The 23,955-nt window shown below is 48.0% G+C and overlaps 2 protein-coding genes across 5 annotated transcripts in view; one reads left to right on the top strand and one right to left on the bottom strand.

Annotated features, from left to right (window-relative positions):
- Window positions 1–684, top strand: part of SLC25A26 (solute carrier family 25 member 26) — a 140,785-nt gene extending 140,101 nt beyond the window's left edge. For all 4 annotated transcript variants that reach the window (XM_082662606.1, XM_082662607.1, XM_082662609.1 and 1 more), the window contains one exon: window positions 307–684. In XM_082662606.1, the coding sequence (XP_082518732.1) occupies window positions 307–424 (118 nt within the window). In that variant the 3' untranslated portion in view covers window positions 425–684. The remainder of the gene's footprint in view (window positions 1–306) is intronic.
- A 532-nt stretch (window positions 685–1,216) lies between these two features.
- The window catches only part of LRIG1 (leucine rich repeats and immunoglobulin like domains 1), a gene marked incomplete at its 5' end in the record, with an annotated part of 119,135 nt that continues 96,396 nt past the window's right edge, over window positions 1,217–23,955 (bottom strand). The window contains 10 exons of the mRNA XM_082662610.1: window positions 1,217–3,282; window positions 3,386–3,667; window positions 4,293–4,442; window positions 5,079–5,204; window positions 5,752–6,171; window positions 6,789–7,070; window positions 8,504–8,824; window positions 18,257–18,420; window positions 22,293–22,364; window positions 23,134–23,205. Coding sequence (XP_082518736.1) covers window positions 3,023–3,282; window positions 3,386–3,667; window positions 4,293–4,442; window positions 5,079–5,204; window positions 5,752–6,171; window positions 6,789–7,070; window positions 8,504–8,824; window positions 18,257–18,420; window positions 22,293–22,364; window positions 23,134–23,205 — 2,149 coding nt within the window. The 3' untranslated portion in view covers window positions 1,217–3,022. The remainder of the gene's footprint in view (window positions 3,283–3,385; window positions 3,668–4,292; window positions 4,443–5,078; window positions 5,205–5,751; window positions 6,172–6,788; window positions 7,071–8,503; window positions 8,825–18,256; window positions 18,421–22,292; window positions 22,365–23,133; window positions 23,206–23,955) is intronic.

Genomic DNA, 23,955 nt, shown 5'->3' on the forward strand with positions numbered 1-23,955 from the left:
TGGTGTGACAGTCTTAACAGAACTGTCGTGGGGACAGAGTTACCGTGTCTTGACTAATTGCTGGACTTAACTGTGGGTGCTCACAAGTAAGCTGTTTGCATTCAGCCGCCTTAGCCAACAAGCAGCTGGGCTGCAGCTTCAAGTCTACTCGGGAATGTAATTTAGTGCCCATTCTGAAAGGGAAGACAGACACATTCTAAGTGCGTGGTGTGTTGAGTGGAGCAAGCTGTGGGTGTTGGAATTTAACCTTTTTTACACACAGAAAATTAAAAAAAAAAATCTTTCCTCCTCCCTCCCCCCACAAAGATTATTTGCAGGTGTCTTCCCTCGAATGGCAGCCATCAGTCTGGGAGGTTTCATCTTTCTTGGTGCTTATGACCAGACGCGCAGCTTTCTGTTGGAACTTGGCAGAGAGAGTCCATGAATCACAGACAGCCCCTGCCTTCAAGAAAGGGTCCTGCTGTGAGAACTGTTTCCCCTCCGGTGAGCAGCTGTTTGGCCATCTAAACAACAAAACGCGGCGCTCAAGTCCAGTTCTGCTCAGATTACGACATGGAGAACGCATCTTCCGTGCTGCAGGCTGGCCGGGATGACGTCATCGGCCTGGTTCCCAGAGTTCAGAGAGAAAATGATGCCCACAGCGGTACTTTGAACAGTTTTCTCAGAACCCCTTAATAAACAAGTGTGGCAACGCAGAGTCCAGGCCCTTTCAGAGCCTTCGTTTGATCTGTATCTGATCTTTCATTTCCTGCCACCTGACAGTGGAATCAGCCAAAGGCAGAGATGGTTGTGATTTTAAAGGAATGGCTAGAGTAAGTAAAGGAAGGAGAGTCGGGAAGAAAGTTGGGGGTGTGGGAGGCTTTTCTCCCCTGGGTTAACTCCAACTGCATTGGCTGACAGCCTGGTGTAAAAAGAACAACTACATACAGGTGCTCAGCCAGCATCCTTGCTGGGTAACCAGGCTGCTGGTCTTAATTACCCTCACATTTCACCTATAAAAACAATTGTATTCTTTTCCAGAGGAGTGTCCAGCGGCCCATGTGGTGTGTGGGAGAGAAACCAGTCGCAGCCCAATGACTAGGTGGGCCCAGCGGGCTTCGCGGCAGGAGGGCCGTCACTGACCGGGCTCCTCTCCACTCCAGACCCAAAGCAAAGGGCTGGGGCCGACTTTGGAAACGGGGTGGGTTCATCATTCCTGATCACTAAGGTTTGTTGCTTGGAGTTTAGAGCTCAACACTAGAAATCAGAGATGAAGTGGGAAGGTCACCATTTTGGAGCTCAACTAATAAGCTTCACGTGTTAGAAAAATTCAGAAAGCCATCTCAGGAATCTAGTGGTGTCATGTTTTCCCTGGAGCAACAGGTATATATACCATTCTGCTTTGACTAAAAATGTTTTTTCCCTTTTCGGGGGTGGGGTGGGGGAAGGTACGTACTTCAGGCAGGATGACTCCCTTACAAAGGCAATCTCTGGAATGAATTAAACAGGATGCAGCAATGCTGGTTAATGGAGGTATAAAAATAACCCTGCCATACACTTAACATTTTATAAATGAACCTTTATTAAAGACACTTCAATGCCATTTGTTAGACACTTCAATATTTTACATGTTGCTTTTCAATGTACATTGTACCAAAATTTCTATAAATAAATAACTTTGTACATAAAAGTAAGTAATACTTCCTCTTTCACATTGCCTCTCAGAAGCAGCAAATTCACATATTTTGTGGAAGTGAGAATCAGTTAACTGTTGAGAACAAAATTCTAAATGTGCTTACCTTTTGGAACAGTGATGACATCTGACAGTGAAATTTAACATAGGTAAGGAACCATTCTGTCAGTACCTCCCTTCAGCTTTTTGGCCAAAGGAACTTTTGCTTTCTGAGATTTTTAAGGACCTTGTTTCAACGTAATTTTTCCTGAAATACACATTGGCACTCACAAGATGGTTAGCAACAGGTCTCAAAAAAGTGCAAATATACCCAGAACCCAGGTCAAGGGCTCATCACTTAGAGTCCAAGCCCGGGTCCATCTGTGCGAGGGAAGGAAATGGACAGGCCTGCTCTGCACCCTCAGTAAAGACTCGCTAGCCCTGAAAAGGAGGGACTCCGTTTTTCCTCCCCCAAGGCCGATGTAATAGTAATTGTATCCGCAGAACTAAAACATCGCTATTGAAAAATCCACAGGTACCAACACCAGCAGCCTCTAGCTATCTTATTAAAAAGCCTCAAATGACCATCGAAGGATACTGACAAGACCACATTCGCCTTTATCACAGAAGGAAGAGGAAAGGCAGTGCTTAATTGTTTGAACCAGTTTGCTTGTGGTGGATCAACAACCTCCATTCCATTCCACTTGTTAGAGAAGGAACTTAAACCTACGAGAAGTCCATCACTGCAGAGGAACATGACATCTGCCCCTCTGGGCTCTACGGGGAGGTCGCTGCGACGCCATCCACACACAAGCAATACTGACATGAAGTTACTTCCAATGCCAACAGAGTCTCTGACGGTAAAGCATGCAAGGGGGGGGGGTCTGCCCTCCCAAGTGCAATACCAAGCCAAGGACCTTCGCTTCCCTCCCTCCCATGCCCCCCAAAACTCCTGTGAACAAATGTGGTTTGTAGCTCCTAGGAGCTCCATCCGTGCATTAAGGCACCAGAACTATCCCCCCTGCTCCAAAATTAAACAGCAACCTGGTATGAAAAATAATAGTCAAAATTGTACAGTTTTTTTCTGTTAACCATGCACTAAAGATTAAAATAGCCTCTGTAAAAGATATATATAATATATATGCCATCTCTGCAAACTCTTATGTACAAGGGTATCAAATACTTTTCTGCCTTTTGTACACAATAGCCTCTTGCATTTCTGTGCTTCAGCTGCAAGTCCTTCAAACTGCTGACGCTCCACACGGAGGTGAAAACTATGTACAAATCAGTGATGCTTGAAGCCGCCAGGCTCCCTCACCCACCTCTCCTTCCTGTAGACACCGACGCCACAAGAGCCGAGGTAGACAAAGCCTAGCTTTTGGGTGCAAACAGCAGCGGTGCGCTCCGTCTCCCGGGCGGCTGTCCCGTCACTGGTGTGGACTCAGAACCGGAGTCACAGGCTTGGGGGAGGTGTCCATTGGAAAGAAGCAAGTGCTGGCCTTCACTGGGCACATCAGGAAAGCCCGAGGCAGCTTCTGTGAGCTCAGGCTTGCCCAGAGTTAACGCACACGAAGGCTGCAGGTCTGAGGGGTCCAGGTCACACAACCGTGCTATCGTCCAAGAGGAGGCGCCTAGAAGAAAGAGAAGGAAGAGGCCATGTCAGCCCCCCTCGGGCCCGGCCGAGTCCGCGCTCCTCGCCCCCTGCTGCTGCCTCGGAAGATAGTGCCACGTTACCTTTCCCATCTAGAGGCGCTGCTGGCTTCTTCAAGGCTGCCAGCATTCTGTCGTGGTTACTGGGGTAGAGGGACCCCCTACAGCAGCTACGGGACCCTTCAGCAGCCCCGCTGCTCTGCTGCTGTGAAGAGCGCGGGTGGTCACTCGGGCTGGGCTCCAGGCCGCTCAGGGTTCCTGGCTGTGCACTGTCTCTGGGCACAGGCTGAGGACAGAAGGCCTGCTCCTCGGAGTAAGTGTGCGTGTCGCTGCTGCAGTCGCCGCACACCGCCGGGCCGCCGTGCTCTGCAGACAGAGCCAGAGACAGATGAGCCCCATCGCCACGCAAGTCTCCGTCCCGCGCAGAGGACAGGCTGCTCAGCTCTGCAGCCGTAAGGCCCGAGCCCTGCTTTGATCGACCCCCCCTGCCAAATCTGTTCACAGGAAAAGGACTTGGGCAAACATCGAGCCATTAATGAAGAACAGAGCCCTTCCACGTTGAAACGTTTCGGCTTAATTTCTTAATCAGAGCATGAAGTCACACACTCTGATCTCAGGGAACAAAAAAAAATCCCATTTGCGTGACCACGCAGCATTTAGTGCCAGAAGTCTTCTGAACAATTAGAAATTTAGCCTCACAGCGGCCCTGGTGAAAAGGGACTCTGGTTTGGGCCTTAACCCTTTATTTCAGTCACTTTATAAATCTAGAAAACTCACGCTCAGGCTTATCACACCATAGTTTTTAAGAGACAGACATCCTATTCTGGAATTTAAAAAGAGGCAGGCCAGGGCTTCCTGTTTATATATTGAATGCCAAATTCTAAGACAGTCTGACATCAATTATGTCTCCCCCACTTTCACTTAATGAGTAGGTCAACCCAAATTTTGATTTCAAGAGCAAAATACTTTTCCTGACGAAAGCATCTCGTACCCATCATCTTCTGTGGACCAGGTGTGCCATCGGCCTTCTCCACCACTTTCCACTGCTCCTTCGTGTACCCGACGCAGAGCTTGGGCTGCCTGCACGTAATGCCGTGAGCTTCCACCTCTGGAAAGAGGCCTGTGTCGCTCGGACAAACACCTGCAACAGACTCCCACACGGTTAGAAACTCCAGGCTTAGTCAGCACTTCACAGGAAGCCGTGAGAACGGGCAAGGCTACCAGAACAGGGACATTTTTCAAAGTGTTCTTTCCAGTGCTGGGTTATTGGGCTAAGCAAGAAGTCCAGCAAGGAACCTTTTCGAATACTGCCTTCCCAGCAGGCAGGCCTTTCAGCATTCAGAGCCATGATGGTGAGTTCTTGGCAAGGATAAACTTGCCCCTAACAAGGGCGGCTCAGCCTCCCCTACTCTTGTGGGCACTCTGTACTCTGAGAGACTGGAACAGCAGACCTGGGCGCTTCCCCTGCACAACGAGTGCCTTGGTTTCAGTACCTGGCACGTCCTTCACTGCTCTTATTTCAGGCAGTCCTACCCTATCCGGACTAGGAGTCCCACCCTCTCCCACCCTATCCCAATACAGTGACTTCCTTGGGGACGGAGATTTTAAAACCTTGCAGAACTCGCACAGGTCAAGTCCAAAAAACCCCAAGAGAAGGCTTGAGTCATCCAGCCTGCCAGGTCACCACATATGCTTGATGGGATACCAGGCAGCTGCCCCAGGCCAGAGCTGGCAGCAGCCCCGGGGGTTGCAGCTGCACCGAGGGCTGAGGCCTTACCGTTGCTCTCGATGTGCCCATTGGCCTGGTGGCCACCCTCAGTCCTGACCATGGTTTCCTGTCGGTCAGAAAGGGTCCCCTGAGAAGAGAGGTAGCTCGGAACATCTGGTGGCACGATGGTTTCATCTGCAAGGAGACAGGACAGTCAAACACCAGGGGTCCCAATCCTTCGAGGTGACAACAAAGGCAGACACAGGAGACCCCAGCAGCTGCTGTCAAGGGACACCCTGTGGAGTCTGTGCTCTGGAGACGCCCTCCCAGGACCTGCTCAGCCTGACTCTACATCCAGGTGGGAGAGGTGTCCGAGTCCGCAAAAGACAAAGCACAGCGATGGGAAGGGAGACAGAACTGAGAAAAGAAGGGACCTGTGAGGTCACTGCAGCAACAGTCTACCACGTGGCAGCAAAGCAAGTGCCAAGGATGCCTCAGAAAACTGCAGAGTTCATAGTGTATTTGACAGTATTCCCATTATAGTGTGCAATTCCTGAAAGATGATAGAATGGTGTCATCGAGACCAAAGCCTCAGCTGTCCTGAGTGACTCCACATTCCCAAAGGTTCTAGAGGAGTTCTGAATATCCTGAGATTCTCAAAGAAGCCTCCAGCCCTGGCCTCCTTCACAAATGTCCCTGCTTTTCCCCTTCCCTGTGAGTCACCGCCGCCACAGCAGCTAACCTGTGTTAGTGACACTGTACTCCTCACTCTTCTTCCTGGTCTGATAGATGATGCACACCCAGACCAGGGACGTCAGCACGATACTGCACACCACGGCGATGGTGAAGATGCCCACAGTGGTGCCGTCCTTCCTGCAGCCCGGAGTGGGCAGGACGCTCAGCTGGCTGTGAGCACGCTCGGTGCCCAGGGCGTTGGACATCTCGCAGGTGTACCGGCCCGCATCTTCCACCACCACGTTCTGAACGACCAGCAGCTGGTTGCCGGGGGTGAAATGGTGCCGTTCGGTGAGGATCAGGGGCTGGTCCCCCTTGAGCCAGGTGATGCGGGGGGGAGGGCTTCCAGTCGCTTTGCACTGGAGAGCCACCGTTTCTCCCACGGATGCCACGCGGTCCTCCAAGGGCACCGCCAAGGATGGGGTTTCTGCAAGAAGTCAGTGGAGGTCTTACGGTTATTCTGTGGGCCTCAGCTGCTATACCTCTGCCTTGTCTCCTGGACCAAGGAAAATCCAAGACATCAGTGAAATGCCAAGATCTTTTAACAGAGTGGCAAGCTTTTTGGAAGATTTTCTACCAGAATGACTAAATCATTACTCTTCTGGGGATGAACTAACCTCCAGCCACAGAAGCCCCTATGGTTCCCAGACTGCCCTGTGACAGGCCCAAGTTTATCCTTGACCCAGACCAAATCCATCCTGCCCGATTGGAGGGCAGTTCTATAGGTAGAGTGTCTTATACCTAAGCCCTGTAAACACTCTCCTAATTCACTGGCTCTTATTTTTCTTAAAGAGATGGAACCACTTGTTTAAGAAAATCTTAGAAGCCTAAAATTTTAAACAAAGAAACAGCCTACCACACTCACCTACTCTAGGCTTCACAGAACAGTTTGAGAGAACCTTGCCTCTAGGTACCTAGGATAAGTAAGGATATCTCTCCCTCTCACACATACACAGATGCACATGCACACGCGCGCGCACACACGCACACACACTCTCTCTCTCACACACACTCTCTTCTCTCTCAGTGTATCTATAGTCGAACCTAGGACAGTCAGGGTGGCGTTCGCTGAAATGGACCCGGCCGAGTTCTGGGCGGTACAGCTATAAACCCCCATGTCATCTATCTTCACATCAGTGATGAAAAACACATCGTCGTCTGGCATGACATGCATGCGTCGCTCACGAGCAGCAGGGAAGTCTGTGCCTCCATCCTTCTGCCAGGCAATCTGGGGGTTAGGGTGGCCAGTGGCAGCACACTCAAGGCGGGCCATGGTGCCAGTCCGGATGGCGATGTCGTGGGGCATTTTGGTGAATGATGGCAGCACTGCAAAACAGAAGCACACAGGGTCGAGTTTTTAGAAAGCTGGAATGCAAAGGCCAGGAGTTTGTCAAACTGACCTTCCCCACCACTGCGAATGAGTTCACCAGCCTTCACGCCAGCATCTGCCCAGTGCCCAGAACCACTCCTGCCCCCTGTAAATCAGGAGCTGAGGAGCTGAGGTTTCCAAGGGCCGCCCAGCTTCTCCTACCGGGAGGGGGGGCAGTGGGGAGCCAGTCCATCAGTCTCTCTCGCCACACGCCCAAGGCTGGCTCTCACCCCCTCAAATGTACGGCTTTCCTGAAACATTTACCTACTGTCTGTCATGTCATGATCAGTCTGTACAGGGATATCCCATAAATGCCAGGGCCTCATACTTGCCTGCCTTAATCACCCGGAGAGAGCCTAGGAAACAAGAATATCTGCTCCTGCAAGAAGCTGTGACGGAGAGAAGGTAACATGCCTTCACCCTGGGGAAAGCAATGGGATGGCTCTTCCCTCTTGAAGAAAACTCATTTAGGAGCAGTGGTACTGGAACCATATTCCTGTATACACACGAGCGGAAAGCATTCCACCAGCTTGTTTATCCCAAATATTCCCTGACACAGTGCTGAGCATCCAGCCAGATGTCGGGCATCACTACTGTACCCATCAAGATTGCTTTGGTGGGGACTCTCAACAGTTCCCTGACCTTTTGAGAAACAATGAGGACTCCTTCAGAATAAGCCAAGACAAACCCGTCAATGTGTGGTAAAAAAAGTGTGGGAGTTTTTTGGGGGGTCTGTAAGGGCTGAGAGACCAGGGCAGTTCTGGCACTTTTTAACTGTAATGATCGAGAAAATCTTGTTAGGTTACTGGGGCAAGGGGTTAACTGCCCAAGCTATTTCTCTCTCTCTCCTTCTACCCTAAACTCACTACCACAAACAGCCCTGAAGGAGCCACCTCAACAGGCTCTAAAGCTGGCTGCCCAGTAAAACTCCTTGTCCAACACCCACAGGCCATTCTGCTGTCAGGCCGGCAGCCCTACCACTGTCGGACTTGGCCCCGCCCAGGCTGGCCCCACGGCTGTGTCGTCTCCTCAAAGGGCATCAGCTTCCCCAGCATCAGGGTATGCTTGGAATCTGGGTACCAGGCATCCTGGATTAAGGAGGAGAATAAATGGAAAAAACAAAAAAACAAGGTTTGGGGCTACACTGTCACTTGACATAATAACTGGATTAAAAAAAAAAAAATCACCCAAAACGAAGAATGCACTGAGAATAACCCTACAATCTACAGCACTTGTTCTGGGCCCAAGCCAGGCAACAGTACGATACAGTAATGTCCCAGTGAAGCTGGTGTTTCTCCCGTCCCAATCATTTCCACACAGGCGACAGAACGATCACGAGTGTGGCTCTGCAGAACTCTTACACCCCAATGGAAAGGCGGCATTTGCATACCATTCACAGTGAGCCTAGCCTTGTGCGAGTAGGTGGAGCCGAAGTGGTTGGTGATGACACACTGGTAGCGGCCCTCGTGCCCGAAGGTGACGCGGCGCAGGTGCAGGATGGTGGTGTACTCCATCACCTCCCCGTCCTGAGCGCGGACGTGGGCGAAGTTCTCCATGTCAGCGTTGGCCAGCACCTCGTTGTCCTTCTTCCAGGCGAACGTCATCGGGGAACTGCTGCTGCTGGCGGCTGAGCAAGTGAAGCGGACGTCCTTGCCCACCACAGCTGTGGTCGTCTCTGGTTGGGTGATAATCTGTGGCTTGGGTACGTCATCTGGGGTGAGAAGAGCCAACGTAAGTAACTCAGACTTCCGGACACAGGGACCAGCTGCTGTTCACGCGCAGGAGAAACTGAGTCAGACCCGAGCAGTGACCAGTCCTTTCGGGGTCCCTGTGCACCCTAAGCTGTCAGGGACTTGCACCGTGGCTGTCTGACTGTATCCAATTACAGATACGTGAATGGTGATCCCTCCATGGTCACGCTCCTCAATTCAAACACATCCACTGGTAGTCAGTTATCAAAGCAATCCGCAGTTTCCATGAGAAGGCTACGTACACTTACTCACTGTCACACAAGACTCAGAGAGTCAACCATGAATGCAAGGGCCTCACCCACAAACTTTACTCCAAAGGGAGAGGGGATGAAGTACTTCCAGAATGTCAGAATAAAGACATCTGAAAATCTGCACCTCCTATTAAAGCAGTGACAATATAAGCAAAAAATGATCACAATCAACTTCTTCGGAATCTTAGAAACTAGCTAAAGGCTAGAACAACCCATGAAGTGTTAATTCAAGAAAACACCTGAATCTCAGGAAGAAAAGTGAGCTTTATGGCATTATAACCTACCCGAAGTCCCATCCCTCTCTCTCCAGCTCTACAGTAGCATTGAGACTCAGCAAGCCTAGCAACCAGTGAGGGGGGCAGGGTGAGCTGCGCACGCCCACAAAAGCTGCATCTTCGGGGCTTGCCTTTTGTTCCACCTGATACAGTTTGCTCAGCAAGGGAAGCCCTATCCCAGGGGCATGTGGTAAAAATAATCAGCAGTCAGGGCTGAGGCAGAAGTTATCAGTTGGAACCACTGATAGGCTGGCCAGGAAACTGCAAAGGAAATTGGGTGAATGAAACGTCATCACCAGGCTTTGAAAAGGGCAACATGTTCCCGAGGACCGAGAAGGCCACCTGCATGTGCAGCGCTATGTGTATGTCCAGGAAAGACCTCAGAGGGTCCAAATTTCTTCCCTGTGACCCTCATCGAGGATCAGTGCAAACAGGAAGTGATGGCACACCCCCAACACACAGCAGAGATGCTGGGCAAAGGACAGGAGGCCTGAAGTAATTTAAGGACTCTGTCCAGTCATTAGCTAACCACTAAGCCAACCACAGAGGGACTAAAGTGGCTGCACAGAACAGATTTTACAACATGTGTCCACGAAAGGCACTAAACAAGTAAACTGTAACAATAAACTAAACAACAAACCCCAGGGGAAGACACAGGGAAGATCTGATTTCCAGAGTTGCTACACTATTTAAAACACTCATTTATCAACAAAGAAAAAATAGAAAAAAAACCACACAAAGCAGTCAATAGAAACTGTCCTTGAGGAAGTCCAGATCTTGTACCTACTAAAAAAACACTTTAAGTTGGCTTTCTAAATAGGTACACAGAACTAAAAGAAACCACGTCTAGAAGGAAGTATGTAAATCCTTTCCCACCAAATAAAGAATATCAAGAAAGAGCTAGAAATTGTAAAAATGAACCCAATATACATTTGCAGTTTAAAAGTACAATAACTGAAATAAAAAATTCACGAAAGGAGCTCAACAGCTGAACTGAGCTGGCAGAAGAGTCAGGGAAATTGGGACAGGCCAACTGAGGTTATCCAGTCTGAGAAACAAAAGAATGAAGAAGGTGAGCAGAGTCACAGAGACCTGTGGGATACCATCAGGCATAACAACATACAAATAATGGGAGTCCAAGAAGGAGGAGAAAGAAAAAGGAACAGAAAGACTATCTGAAGAAATCATGGCCCCAAACTTCCCAAGTTGGATGAAAAGTTTGCATCTACACATCCGAGAAGCTCAGTGAACACCAAATGGAATAAATTCAAAGATCCACAGCTAGAAGCTTCATAGTCAAACTGTGCAAAGACAAAGAATCTTGAAAGCAGCAAGAGCACAGCAACTCTTCACATACGAGGGATCTTCAATAACATTAACAGCTGATGTCTCATCAGAAACCATGGAGGTGAGAAGGCAGTAGGAAGACATGTTCAAAGTACTGAAACAGAGACTGTTAACTAAATTCTATATCCAGCAAAACGATCCTTCAAAAATGAAGGAGAAATTACGACATTCTCAGATTTAAAAACAAAAAAACAGAGAGGGCTTCCCTGGTGGCGCAGTGGTTGAGAGTCTGCCTGCCAATGCAGGGGACACGGGTTTGAGCCCTGGTCTGGAAGATCCCACATGCCACGGAGCAACTAGGCCCATGAGCCACAATTACTGAGCCTGCGCATCTGGAGCCTGTGCTCCGCAACAAGAGAGGCCGCGATAGTGAGAGGCCCGCACGCTGTGATGAAGAATGGCCCCCGCTTGCCGCAACTAGAGAAAGCCCTTGCACAGAAACGAAGACCCAACACAGCCAAAAATAAATAAATAAAAAATAAAAATAAAGGAATTCCCTTAAAAAACAAAAACAAAAACAAAAACACAGAATTTACAGCTATCAGACCTGCCCTACAAGAAATACCAAAGGGAATCCTTCAGGCGGAAATGAAAAGACGCGTCAGTAACTCCACAAACAAAAAAAAAACACCATTAAAGGAACAACATAGGTAAATACGTAAGGACTTTTGTTTGTGACTCTCTTCTATTCCTTTTCTTTGAGGAACTCTCTTCTGCTCCTCTTCTTTGAAAATATCAACAAAACTGAATAATACATAGTTACAGTACGGTAGGGAAAAGAAGAGAGAAAGGAGAGAAGACTCAAATGCTAATCAAAGAAAGGACAATACTACCAACCTTACAGCAACAGACAAGAATACAGAGGAATACTATGAGTAACTGTACACCAACAAATTAGATAACCTGTCTGAAATGCACAAACTGAAAGCTGACTCAAGAAGAAAAAGAAAATCTGCATAGATATAACAAGTAAAGACAATTTTAAAACTTCCTACAAAGAGAACTCCAGAGCCAAATGGCTGGTGAAATTTACCAAACATCTAAAGAATTATCACTAATCCTTCATAAATCCTTCCAAAAAAGAAAAAAAGAAATAGATGAGGGGTGAACATTTCCTAACTCCATTCTATAAGGTTAGTATTACCTGATAACAAAACCAGAGAAAACAGAAAACTGTAGACCTTTATGAGTAAACATACAAGAATTCTCTACAGTCAGTAAAACCAAGAGCTGGTTCTTTGAAAGGGTAAACAAAATGGACAAACCTCTGGCCAGGCTCACCAAGAAAAGAGAGGACCCAAATAAAGAAAATAAGAAATGATAAAGGAGAAATAACAACCCATACCACAGAAATACAGAAGACCGTAAGGTAATACTATGAACAAATTCATATATGAATTTGGCACTTGTATATGCCAGCAAATTCGACAGCCTAGAATAAATGGACAAGTTTCTAGAAACATATGGCCCACCAAAACGGAATCGAGAAGAAACAGATAAATTGACCAGATGGATCACTAGGAGTGACGTAGAATCTGTAAAAAAACAAACACAAAAAACCTCTCTACAAACTAAAGTCCAGGACTAGGATGGCTTCACAGGCAAATTCTACCAAACACACAAAGAAGAACTTATACCGATCCTTCTCAAACTCTTCCGAAAGACTGAAGAGGAGGGAACACTCCCAGAGACACTCTATGAAGCCACCATCACCCTGATACCAAAATCAGACAAAGACACTACCAAAAAAAGAAAATTACAGGCCAAATCTCTGATGCAAAAATCCTCAACAAAATATTAGCAAACTGAATGCAACAACACAGAAAAAATATCATACACCACGACCAAGTTGGATTCATCCCAGGGTCACAAGGATGCTTCAACATACGCTAATCAATCCATGTGATATACCACATGAACAAAAGACAAAAACCACATGATCATCTCGATAGATGCAGAAAAAGCATCTGATAAAATTCAACATCCATTCATAAGAAATCTTAACAAAGTGGGTACAGAGGGAACACATGTCAACATAATAAAAGCTATTTATGACAAACCCACCACCGAGTATATAATACTCAACAGTAAAAAGCTGAAAGCCTTCCCGCTAAAACCTGGAATAAGACAAGGATGCCCACTCCTACCGCTTCCATTCAACATAGTGTTGGAAATCATAGCCCCAGCAATCAGACAATAAAAAGTATCCAAATCCAAATTGACGCCACCCACAAGGGCTTAACTTCCGAAACATACAAACAGCTCATACAGCTCAATATCAAAAAAACAAACAACCCAATCCAAAAACGGGCAGAAGACCTAAATACACATTTCTCCAAAGAAGACATACAAATGGCCACCAGGCACATGAAAAGATGCTCAACATCGCTAATTATTAAGAGAAATGCAAATCAAAACTACAATGAAGTACCAACTCACACTGACTTGAATAAAAAAAGACCTTCTGTAAGCTAAAAAATAAAAATACTTATTTGTTAATAAATTATAAGAAAAAAAATCTCAACAAACATACTACCAAACCAGGGCTTCCCTGGTGGCAGAGTGGTTAAGAATCTGCCTGCCAAATGCAGGGGACACAGGTTCAAGCCCTGGTCTGGGAAGATCCCACATGCCGCGGAGCAACTAAGCCCATGCACAGCAACCACCGAGCCTGCGCGCCACAACTACTGAGCCCAAGTGACACAACTACTGAAGCCCACACACCCAGAGCCCATGCTCCACAAAAGAGGCACCGCAATAAGGAGTAGCCCCCACTCGCCGCAACTAGAGAAAGCCTGCGCAACAGTGAAACCCAACGCAGCCAAAAATAAGTAAAACAAAAATTAGAAATATAAATGAAAAAACAACAAAAAACTAACAAACCAAATCCCATAACATATAAAAAGATGTTATACCATGACCAAGTTGCACTTATCCCAGGAATGCAAAGTTGTTTTAACATCCAAAAATGTAATACACCATATCAGTAAAATAAAGGGAAAGAAATCACGTGATTCACCAGATGCAGAAAAAGCATTTCACAAAATCCAACATAAAACACCCAACAGGGCTTCCCTGGTGGCGCAGTGGTTAAGAATGCACCTGACACAGGTTCAAGCCCGGGTCTGGTAAGATCCCACATGCTGGGGAGCAACTAGGCCCGTGTGCCACAACTACTGAGCCTGCGCTCTAGAGCCCGCGGGCCACAACTACTGAGCCTGTGTGCCACAACTACTGAAGCCCGTGCGCCTAGAGCCCGTGCTCCGCAACAAGAGAAGCCACCGCAATGAGAAGCCCGTGCACTGCAACAAAGAGTAGCCCCTGCTCACCACAACTAGACAAAGCCCGCACACAGCAATGAAGACCCGGCACAGCCAAAAATAAATAAATTTATTAAAAACAAAACAAAACAAAACACTCAAATTAGAAATAGAAGGGAAATTCATCAACTCAATAAAGGTCATCCATTGAAAACCCACAGCTAACATCATACTTAATGGTGAAAGACTGAATGCTTTTCCCCTAAAATCAGGAAAATGACAAGGATGTCTACCCTCATCCCTTCTATTCAACATTGTACTGGAGAACCTGGCCAGGGCAGTTAGATAAGAAAAAGAAAGAAAAAGCATTCAGATTGGAAAGGAAAAAAACTACCTTTTTGCAAATGACATGATGATCATATATTAAAAAAATCCTAAGGAATTCACCGAAAAACTGTTAGAACTAATAAATGATTTCAACATAGTTACAGGATACAAAATCAACATAAAATTCAATCCCATCTCTATACACTAGCAATGAAAATTTAAAAATGAAATTAAGAACTCCATTTAAGTAGCACCATAAAGAAAAAACACCAACAGGAATAAATTTAGCAAAAGAAAGTGAGACCCATATAACGGAAGCTATAAAATTTCATTGAAAGAAAGTGAAAAAGAGCTACAAAAAGACGGAAAGACATCACACGTTCACAGATTGGGAAGACTTAATATTATGATGGCAATACTCCCCAAATTAATCAAGAGGTTCAATGCAATCCCTATTTCAAAATTCCAGTTGTCTTTATTGCATAAATGACAAGCTGACCCCAAAATTTATGGGGACATGGGAGGGAACCATAATAGAAGAGTCTTCAACCAGAAGACCAAAACTGGAGGACTATGTATGAGCTAATAAAATTGTGCAACTCTTAGAAGAAAACATAGGTGTAAATATTTGTGACCTCGTCTCTGGCAATAGTTTCTTAGATATGACATCAAAAGTACAAATGACAGAAGAAAAAAAAAAAGAAAGAAATTGGACTTAATCAGAATTTAAAACCTTTGTGCTTCAAATGTCAAGAAAATGAAAAAAACAAAAAACAGAAAAAACCCAGCCACAGACTGGTAGAAGATATTGGCAAACCTTATATCTGCTGAGGATCTAGTATCCATAATATATAAAGAACTCTTATAACTCAACAATGAAAAGACAAATGACCAATTAAAACATGGGCAGAAGATTTGAGTAGCATTTTTCCATGGCAGATATACATATAAGTCCACTAAGCATGTGAAAACATACTCAACATCATTAGGCATTAGGGAAATGCAAATCAAAACCACAGTGAGATTCCACTTCACATCCACTAGCATAGGTACAATTTAAAAGGCAGTACCAAGTGTTGACAAGGATGGGGAGACATCAGACTCCTCATACATTGTTGAGGGGCATACGAAATGGTGCAGCCACTTTGGAAAACAGCCTGGCAGCTCCTTAAAAAGTTTAGCATGGAGTTACCGTATGACCCAGCAATTCCATTCCTAGTATATAACCCAAGAGATTTCACACACAAACTTGTACGGCAGTGTTCATAGCAGCATTATTTATAATAACCAAGAAGTGGAAACCACCTGATGAATGGCTAAATAAATGTATACCCATACAATGGAATATTTATTCAGCCACTTAAAAAGTAATGAAGTACTAAAAATACATGATAAAAAATTTATACTAAGTGAAAAAGGCTAGTCACAAAAGACTATGTATTGGAGGATTCTATTTATATGAAACATCCAGAATAGGTAAATCATAGAGACCTAATGTAGAGGAGTGGCTGCCAGGGGAGGAGACAGAGTGACTGCTAATGGTTTTGTGGTTTCTTTTCTGGGTGATGAAAATGTTGTAAAATTAGATAGTAGTGAGGGTTACACAACTGTTCCGTGTTCTAAAAACCACTGACTTGTACACTTTAGAGGGGTGAATTTTATATGTAAATTATACTTCTCTTTTAAAAAACAGCTTTGTTTAAATATAATTTCCTTACAATATCATTCACCTATTTAAGTGGACAATTTCACGGTTTTTCGTACATTCACAAATATGTGTAACCATCATCACAGTCAACTTTAAGAACATTTTTCATCACCTCAGAAAGAACCTCTGTACCTTTAGCTATCATCCCTCTCCCTCCACCCCTCCCCAGCCCTAAGGAACCACTTATCTACTTTCTACCTTTACAGGTTTTCCTATTTTGGACATTTTATGAGAATGGAATCATATATAACATACAGTGTTTTGTGAATGACTTTGTTCACTTAGCCTTATATTTCAAGGTTCATCTATATTGTAAGACTGATTCCCTTTTATGACCTAATAGTAGTCCTAATTGTATGCCTATACCACATTTTATTTACCCATTCATCAACCAATGGGCATCTGGGTCCTTTCCACTTTTTGGTCAGTATGAGTAATGCTGCTATGCACATTCATGTACAAGTTTTGACGTGGACATACATTTTGTTTCTCTTGGGTATTTACCTAGGAGTGGAACTGGCGGGTGATATCGTAACTCTACGTTTAGCTGTTTGAGACACTTCCAAACCGTCTTCCAAAGCAGCTACGCCATGTTGTATTCCCCTCCCCCAAAGCGTAGGAGGCTTCCTCACCAACACTTGTTGGTATCTGACTTTTTGATTCTAGCTAGCCTAGTGGGCGTGAAGGGGTTATACTTGCATTTTATAAAAAACGACTGGGAGATTCCCACAGAGCTTGAAACTTTGATCTCCTGCCAAGTGTTTTCATGATTCCCATTAGTACTTGATGATTGTTTGGGTTGGAGCCTGAGTGAAAATGTGGAGGTGGCTCTGAGAAATGTGTCAAAACTGCTACATCTCAGAATACGCCAGGGCCACAGGCCGGAGGCTGGGGGCAGCGTGTCCCAAGTCCTGCCGTGGCTCCTATCCAAAGGGAGAGGTTATGCCCTGTGGCAGGAGACAGGACGGAGGGGCAGAAAGTGCAATTTCAGGGAGCTCTGTTACAACAGAATGGTCAGGGACCAGAAACCCAAGGAACAATGGATGGCACGGCTATTCCATCCTAGGCAATGGGGGGCCATGTGCACAGTGCCCATGAGAATGACAGTAAAGACAGCTGATTTGGCAGGGCTGCTCCCACGTTGATAGTGTACTTAAGGCTTCCTGCTGGACTGGGTCAGGAGAAAGGAAAGCAAGCCTGCTCTCAGAAGTGATGGAGGTGCTGGTGAGTGGGCGTGTGAAAGGGGGCCACCTGTATCTTGATGTCAGCAGGCACACTGGCTACTGCTGTGCCCAAAAAGTAGGACAGAGAAGTGGACCACTGGGGTCCCCAGACCCTACAGGAGCCCCTGGTTGGGAATATCACACCCAAGGCTCAAGGCAGACCAGAGGGATGAAAGGCAGCAGGACGCACCTGTCCAGCAGTTCCAGTCAGGCCCGGGAATGCCACCCTCGCTCCTGCTTAGAGCAGAAACCAGCAACAACTCAAAATTCATCTCGCTCTTTGAACACATCTTTCTGACCACGAGGCTGCATCCTCTCTATTTGAGTGTGGTGTGTGGTGCCTGTGTGCACGTACGTGTGAGTGTATATGTGTGTGTGTTTCTGTGTTCAGATGCTCACCATTTTCTGTGCTCTTTGCAGCCAAACTTGGATCCCAACCACCCCTGGTCCAAAAGATGGCAAGACCTACATGCCAACAGTCGGGAGGAAGAAAGAATTTAAAGCTACCAGTGCCGATTCCAGTGCTTTGGAGACACAGCAAGAGCACAAGTCAACATGAAGGAATTCTTTTTACTACAGCAGCTGTTCTCCTGAGACTCCTTCTTCCTGTATTTAACCTTTCATTCTTGGGGCTGGAAAGAAACACACAGGAAAACCCCAGCCTCCTATGCTGAGTAAATTCACAGCTAAATCCGGGCACCAGCGCTGGCTTGAAACAACACAGCCATCTTCCTGTAACTGATTATTTGCCGTGTAACTGAAGCAGCTCGTGCTTGCTCCTGATTAAACGCACGCACTCCAAGAACCACATAATGAGGCGACGGCACCGTAAACACTACGTGTGGTTTCAGTGGGAAATAAATTGTATCCAGCAGCTGATGGGTAACCATGGGCTAGGGCTAGGGTTGACTCTGATCACAGGAATCACTCCCATAGTGAAGCCTCCTGGCCTCCTTACCCTTTGTGGAAAATAAAAAAAAAAACCACAAAGACAGTCTTACCACACACGAAACTCTCTGGCGGCACGGCAAAGATGCTCTGGCCCTTCAGTGACTCTGGGTGGGCACAGGTGGCTGTCACGAAGCCCTGCAGCGTCCTGCCCAGCAGCCACGGGGGCAGCCACTTCAGCTGGCAGTCGCACAGGAAGCTGTCGCTGCTGATATGGCTGAAAGCAAGACAAAAGGGTCGTGTGAAGTGTGACCGCAAAGAAGGGATATCTGCCTCTGTGCCCCGAATGACCCATCGCCTCCGATCAGCTTGTGCCGTGAAAGTCAGAAAGCTTGAATGGGAGATGCTCTTTCTTACGGCTCCTCTCCTGCGACCTAGAGCGGTAAGTACAGTCTACCTGGAGACTGTGAGAAAACGCAGCTTCTGGCTCAGTGGGTTGGATTCTGCATCGCTGACAGGCCGCCAGGTGATGCTGACTCCGCTGGTCTAAGGGCCACACTTCAAGTAGCAGCCACCCGGAGTTCACACGTGTCCCACGACAGCCACTGCGCTCATGTGACCCCAGGGACGCCGTCTCCTGGCCTCTGAGCATCCCACAGACGGGAGTAGCACAGCCTCCTCTCTGCTTTTTCCCACCCCCCCGATAAGCCACTTGGAGCGCCTAAGCTCCATGCGAGGCTCCGATCTCAAGCCCGAGAAGGGCTCCCTTTTCTGTGTGGCTGCTCTGTTTTCATCTGGCAGGGCTGCACGTTTCCTTGCATCCAAATGTCAGCCTCGCGGGCGTGCTCCCCTCTTGTTTGTGTATTTATCTCCACACCAGCGCTATTCAGGAGGCCGGCAGGATTCGGCTCCGCTCCCTAAATAGTGCCTGTGAGTTAATTGCCACTGCCCAGGGAGCATGAGAACGCACAACTTGGGTTTTGTGAGGCTCCAACCAAAACAGAGCATATTTTCTTTCTCATTTCTCAGCAACTGAGGATCAGCTTTTTCAACAGAAATCGGAATCGCCATCTCTGCGGACATTCCTTCCTGAGGAGTCACTCGAAGATAAGTCAGCTGAGGGGCTGAGCTGCCGTGTTCCTGGAAGACCTCGGGCCGTGAGCTCAAGAGCGGAGGTTAGCCCGGCACGGGGATGGACACAGGACTTATTACATGCGCTTCCCTGGAATAAACTGTCCCCGGTACATGGTGACAAAAAAGGGGTACCGGGATGCTCTGAAATTCCAAAAATGTCACATGGGCCAGTGATAGAGCAATGGCCTCCCCCACCCTCACCATATTCCTCAGGCCCCTTTCTCGTTCTTCATTTCACTCTGACCTTCTAATGAGCAGGGAAACCATCAAACTAGTAAACAGCAAGGCAGAGAGAACCTGAAGGCAGAGAACCCAAGGCAGAGGCGAAATGACATAGAATCTGCTCCTCGCTCCTCTCCTCACCGTTCCCCAATGAGCTGAGCATTTTAAACCAAATAATTTTGGGAAGTGCTCATTCAGGACTGAAATAATTGAGCACAAAGCCATTGTAACAGGGATGCTTGCCCATATTTGACCTTACAATCAGCCCTAGGTTTTGTATTTGATGGGTGGTAGGGCTGTGCTTAGCGATACGTGGAGAGAGGCGCTGTTGAGGAGTTACTGTAGGTGGTGGACAGGCCCTCACAGGTGAGCGCGAAGAAGCGGCTGAATCACACCAGCCTCTGGAGAGCTTCCCAGGGCAGGCTGTGTGGTGGTCGGGAAGGCTGCCGCCAGGCACAGGAGAACTCCCGAGCCCAGGCGAAGAGTGGAAAGGGCCTCTCCCCCTGTCAGAAGCACCGACGGCTTCCCATCAAGGGGCATCTGACGTGCCTGCCCCTTTCCGCAGGAAGGCCTGGGCACTACACACGGAAGTCTAGGGGAGGACACTGGCCATCTCGGGGAGCCTTTAGCCCGTTATGTCGGGGACAGGGACATATTTCATTCGAACCACAGGAACAAACTGGAGAAAACAAATCTGACGTTTCTCCTTGATCAGAAATGTGTTTGGAAAGGGTTCAGCTTCACATCATGCGTTCAGGGCATTTGCTGGCCGAGCTCCCTAGAGAATTTCCTGCCTCCTCTGCATGAAACCCTCCTCACACCGAGGGGTCCAGACCTTAGAAGACGGCAGGTACTCAGGGTGGACAGAAGGCTGTCCTAAAGAATGAGTTAGGATTAACGGGATGGAGGGAGAGAAATGGAGGGACCCGGTGGGACACCGACCTCCCCTCCACACGCACGCATCACCTCCGAGACCAAGCGTAGGCCAGACGGGGGATCGCTGGTGACCCCAAGGCTCTGCAGCTTCCCGCAGCCAAAGGCACGGCCATTCCGGGCCCCCGCCTGCAGCCATCCCGGCACTCCGCTGGCTTATATCACACATTTTCATGATTCCAACACCAAATGTGTTTCTAATCATCGCTTGTGGAAATTTACCCAGAGGATGACTAAGTGCACAGCACAACCTGCCTTGATCCAATGGGGGAAGAAAATGACCAAGTGGGATTAACCGTTTCTCCCATCAGAGGACTGGGCCCACGGCCAGCCCCAGATGGGTACATGCAGCGATTGATGGGAAGCCTAGGCAGGGGGCCAAGGCTGAGCCTCCAGAACCACACAGATGCATCTGCGGGGGAGGGGCTCCAAGCACCTGGAAGGGCCCAGTTAGTCCCAACTAGAAAACTGTCTCAGGAAACCTGAGTCTTCAGGAGGCCCAAAGGAAAATCCTCTCTCCCTGTCCTGCTCTCTTTCTCTCTCTTCCCTTTAACTGGATCTTTTTTACTTCCAACATGTTATTTGGAAAGTTTCAAAGACAGATGCTGGAGGGAAATGCACCGTGAACACTCACAGACTCACTCACTTTGTAAAATCTGAGTGCTCTGTGACACCTGCTTTACCACACATCTACCCAAGTGTCCATCCTTCCACGCACTCCCGTTCTAAGATCAGGACCCTTACGAGAAAGGGCACCGACTTGACAGACTTCAATCTCGCAGGACACTGAACGTCGTGAGGCCAGGGCCCGTCCACCTCGCCTCCCCTCACGCACCCCTGGGAACGCCACCGGGGCCTCTTCCTGCTTCGGTTTCCAACTATGGGGACTGCACCCCCCTACTGCCCCATTCCTCCCCTCCCCGCTGCCACCGAGGGTCCACCAGGATTGGCCGCAGGGACGAGGATGAGCTCAGGGTGCAAAGGCGGCCATTGGCATGCCCGATGTTCTCAGCACTTGTAGGAACCCAAAGCTGCACCTTCAGGGAACTAGACATTATGGCTCAGACTCAATGGCTGCAGAATCGGACTCACGTACAGGAAGAAGAAAGGAAACCTGCGTGTTGCTACCTGAATACTTAGATGAGCTCCTCTGCCAGAGACTAGGACACAGGCAAGCTCTTCTAACCCTTGTCGCCCATGGGCCCACACGGCAAGTCTGCAGCGGCAGTATCACGGTCCACAAACACCACGGGGGCCCTGGGAACACACGTGGGCTGGGCGTCTCCTCACTATCCCACGGTACGTGCCACCATCCCACGGAGAGCTCTGCCCTGCTCACAGCCCACCCAGATCTTTTAAGAAGCCCCTCTCAATACAAGCCCTTCATTGTAGGCACCCCTAAAAGATGAAGCACTTGTCCTTGACGTAATGAAAGGGAGGATTATCCATTTACAGAAGAGAGTTTGTTTCACATCACCCAGAGCAGCGGTTAGTCGACGACGGCCTGCAGGCCCACTGCCTGCTTTTGTAAATAAGAATTTACTGGCACACGGCCACACCTATTCGTTTATGTCTTATTTATGGCTGGTTTCTTGCTACAAGAGTCAAGTTGTCATGGCAGAGGCCCTGTGGCCCAAAAAGTTGAAAATATTTACTGTGGCCCTATAAGCAAAAGTATACTGACCCCTGATTCAGAAGAAGCCCCCAGAGGGCATTTTTTTCAAAAAGACAATTGAACTTACAGACAACGATAAACGATCACAACTATTATATAAAATAGAGCATAATCCAATGAAGGCACTTCTTACTCGGAAATCCTCTACTCACGCCAACTGGGGCCACAGAATCCCTGGTACTTACAGCTCTTTAAGATTCTTCATCTTCACAAAGGCATCAAACTGGACAGACCTGATTGCATTCTCTCCAAGGTTCCTGAAAAAGAACATTCTCTACTTAGGCAAAGAAACTCCAGGCGCCCTTCAAGTCAGCCACATGTTTGAGCCACGATGCTCAGGGATTTTTCCTGACAGCCCAGGCTTCGCCAGCGAACCACAGACACGAGCCAGACACCCGTGTCCTGTCCTAAGGCCACTGTAAGCGGCTATTATTTCACCTACATTGACACGTGCAATAACTCTGGAACGAGCCAGCCTTAAGGGCGGCATCAAAGCTAAGCCAAGGCCCGCTCAGCAAGTCAACAGGCAAAACTTTCCCAACAGAATTGTGGCCGCACTTGATTCAAAGACAAAATACCCTAAGAATCAAGTACTAGAGGCATCCGCCTCGGTTGGTGACACACGGACGTCTCAGGGCTGGCTCCGTCCTCTTCCTCCCAGGCTCTCAGAGGCGAACACACCAGGAGGAACCTCCCAGTTAAACCCAGCGTGTACTCAGCACTGCTGCGCTGCTTTAGCAGTATAAAGGGTCCTGGTGGAAGTGGAAGGGAGCCCAGGGCCTGAGCAGGCCCAGGCAATGGGGAGGCCAGGCAGGAGGACGGCATTTATCTGAGCACCGAGTGGCCATATGTTCTGTAACCATTTCTGGCATAGGCAAAACGAAGGCCAAAGTTGAAGCTAACTTAGAAGGAAGCAGCTGGTGTTTCCAAATAGCCTGTCTCAGTTTACAAAGATGCTTTTAAATTGCTCGCAGACTTCCCCGGCAGCCACGTTTGGCAGGCCTGTGGGTCAGGGAAGGTACTCACAGGTGCTCCAGACCTTCCAGCCCCGAGAACGCTCTCTTAGCCACGGACTTGATCTTGTTTCCCGACAGAGTTCTGCAGTTTCCAAACATCCAGAAACAGAGGTGGGGTGGGAGCGGGAGGGAGAGCAACAAGGGAGGGTGGGGAGAAAGAGAATACACAATTAGGGTGGTGCTATCTGATAAGCCTGTCCAGGGAGAGGCAGGTGGAAATCTGACCCCTGCCGAGATTATGCATCTGAGGTATGTGGGCCCTCCCCCTTCTGAAATGAGATACTTTTATCTTTATTAGAATTTAACAGTGATGACAGGTAGGAATTGCATGCGCTGTCTCGCCAAAAAGGCCCCTTGCAGTGTTAAGTGGAAATCACCTTGTCCAGCCTGGGCTCTCTCTCTCTCTCTAAGGACCACCCTGGGGGGAGTGTAGCCATAGTCCCACAGGGGAGAGAGAACTCACCACTGCTCCAGCGAGAGGAAGCAGTCAGGAGGAAAACTCTTGGAACTAAAAACTACCACCCACTTCTGAAAGCTGCCTTCTGGGGATAAAGGTCCCCAGAGGAGGCAAGAGGAGGACAGGACAGTGGGTATCTATGGAGACGGCCCCCCAGCTCCGGGGCACACGCTGGCAGCCAGGATGCGGCCACAGTGCGCTGCACCCCTGCCTGCGAGAAGGCCCCTCGGCTCTTCAGCAAGAGCCCGGGTTTTAAATGATGCCAACGGCCCGAGGTTATTAAATCCTAGATAGACAGGTCCTCAACGGTCAGCCCCCCAGGCTATCTAATGCCTGTACCTGGACTACCTACCCATGAGAAGGGGGGTCTCGCTT

Source organism: Grampus griseus, assembly GCF_964374135.1.
Source record: "Grampus griseus genome assembly, chromosome: 10".
In the NCBI taxonomy this organism is placed as follows: domain Eukaryota; kingdom Metazoa; phylum Chordata; class Mammalia; order Artiodactyla; family Delphinidae; genus Grampus; species Grampus griseus.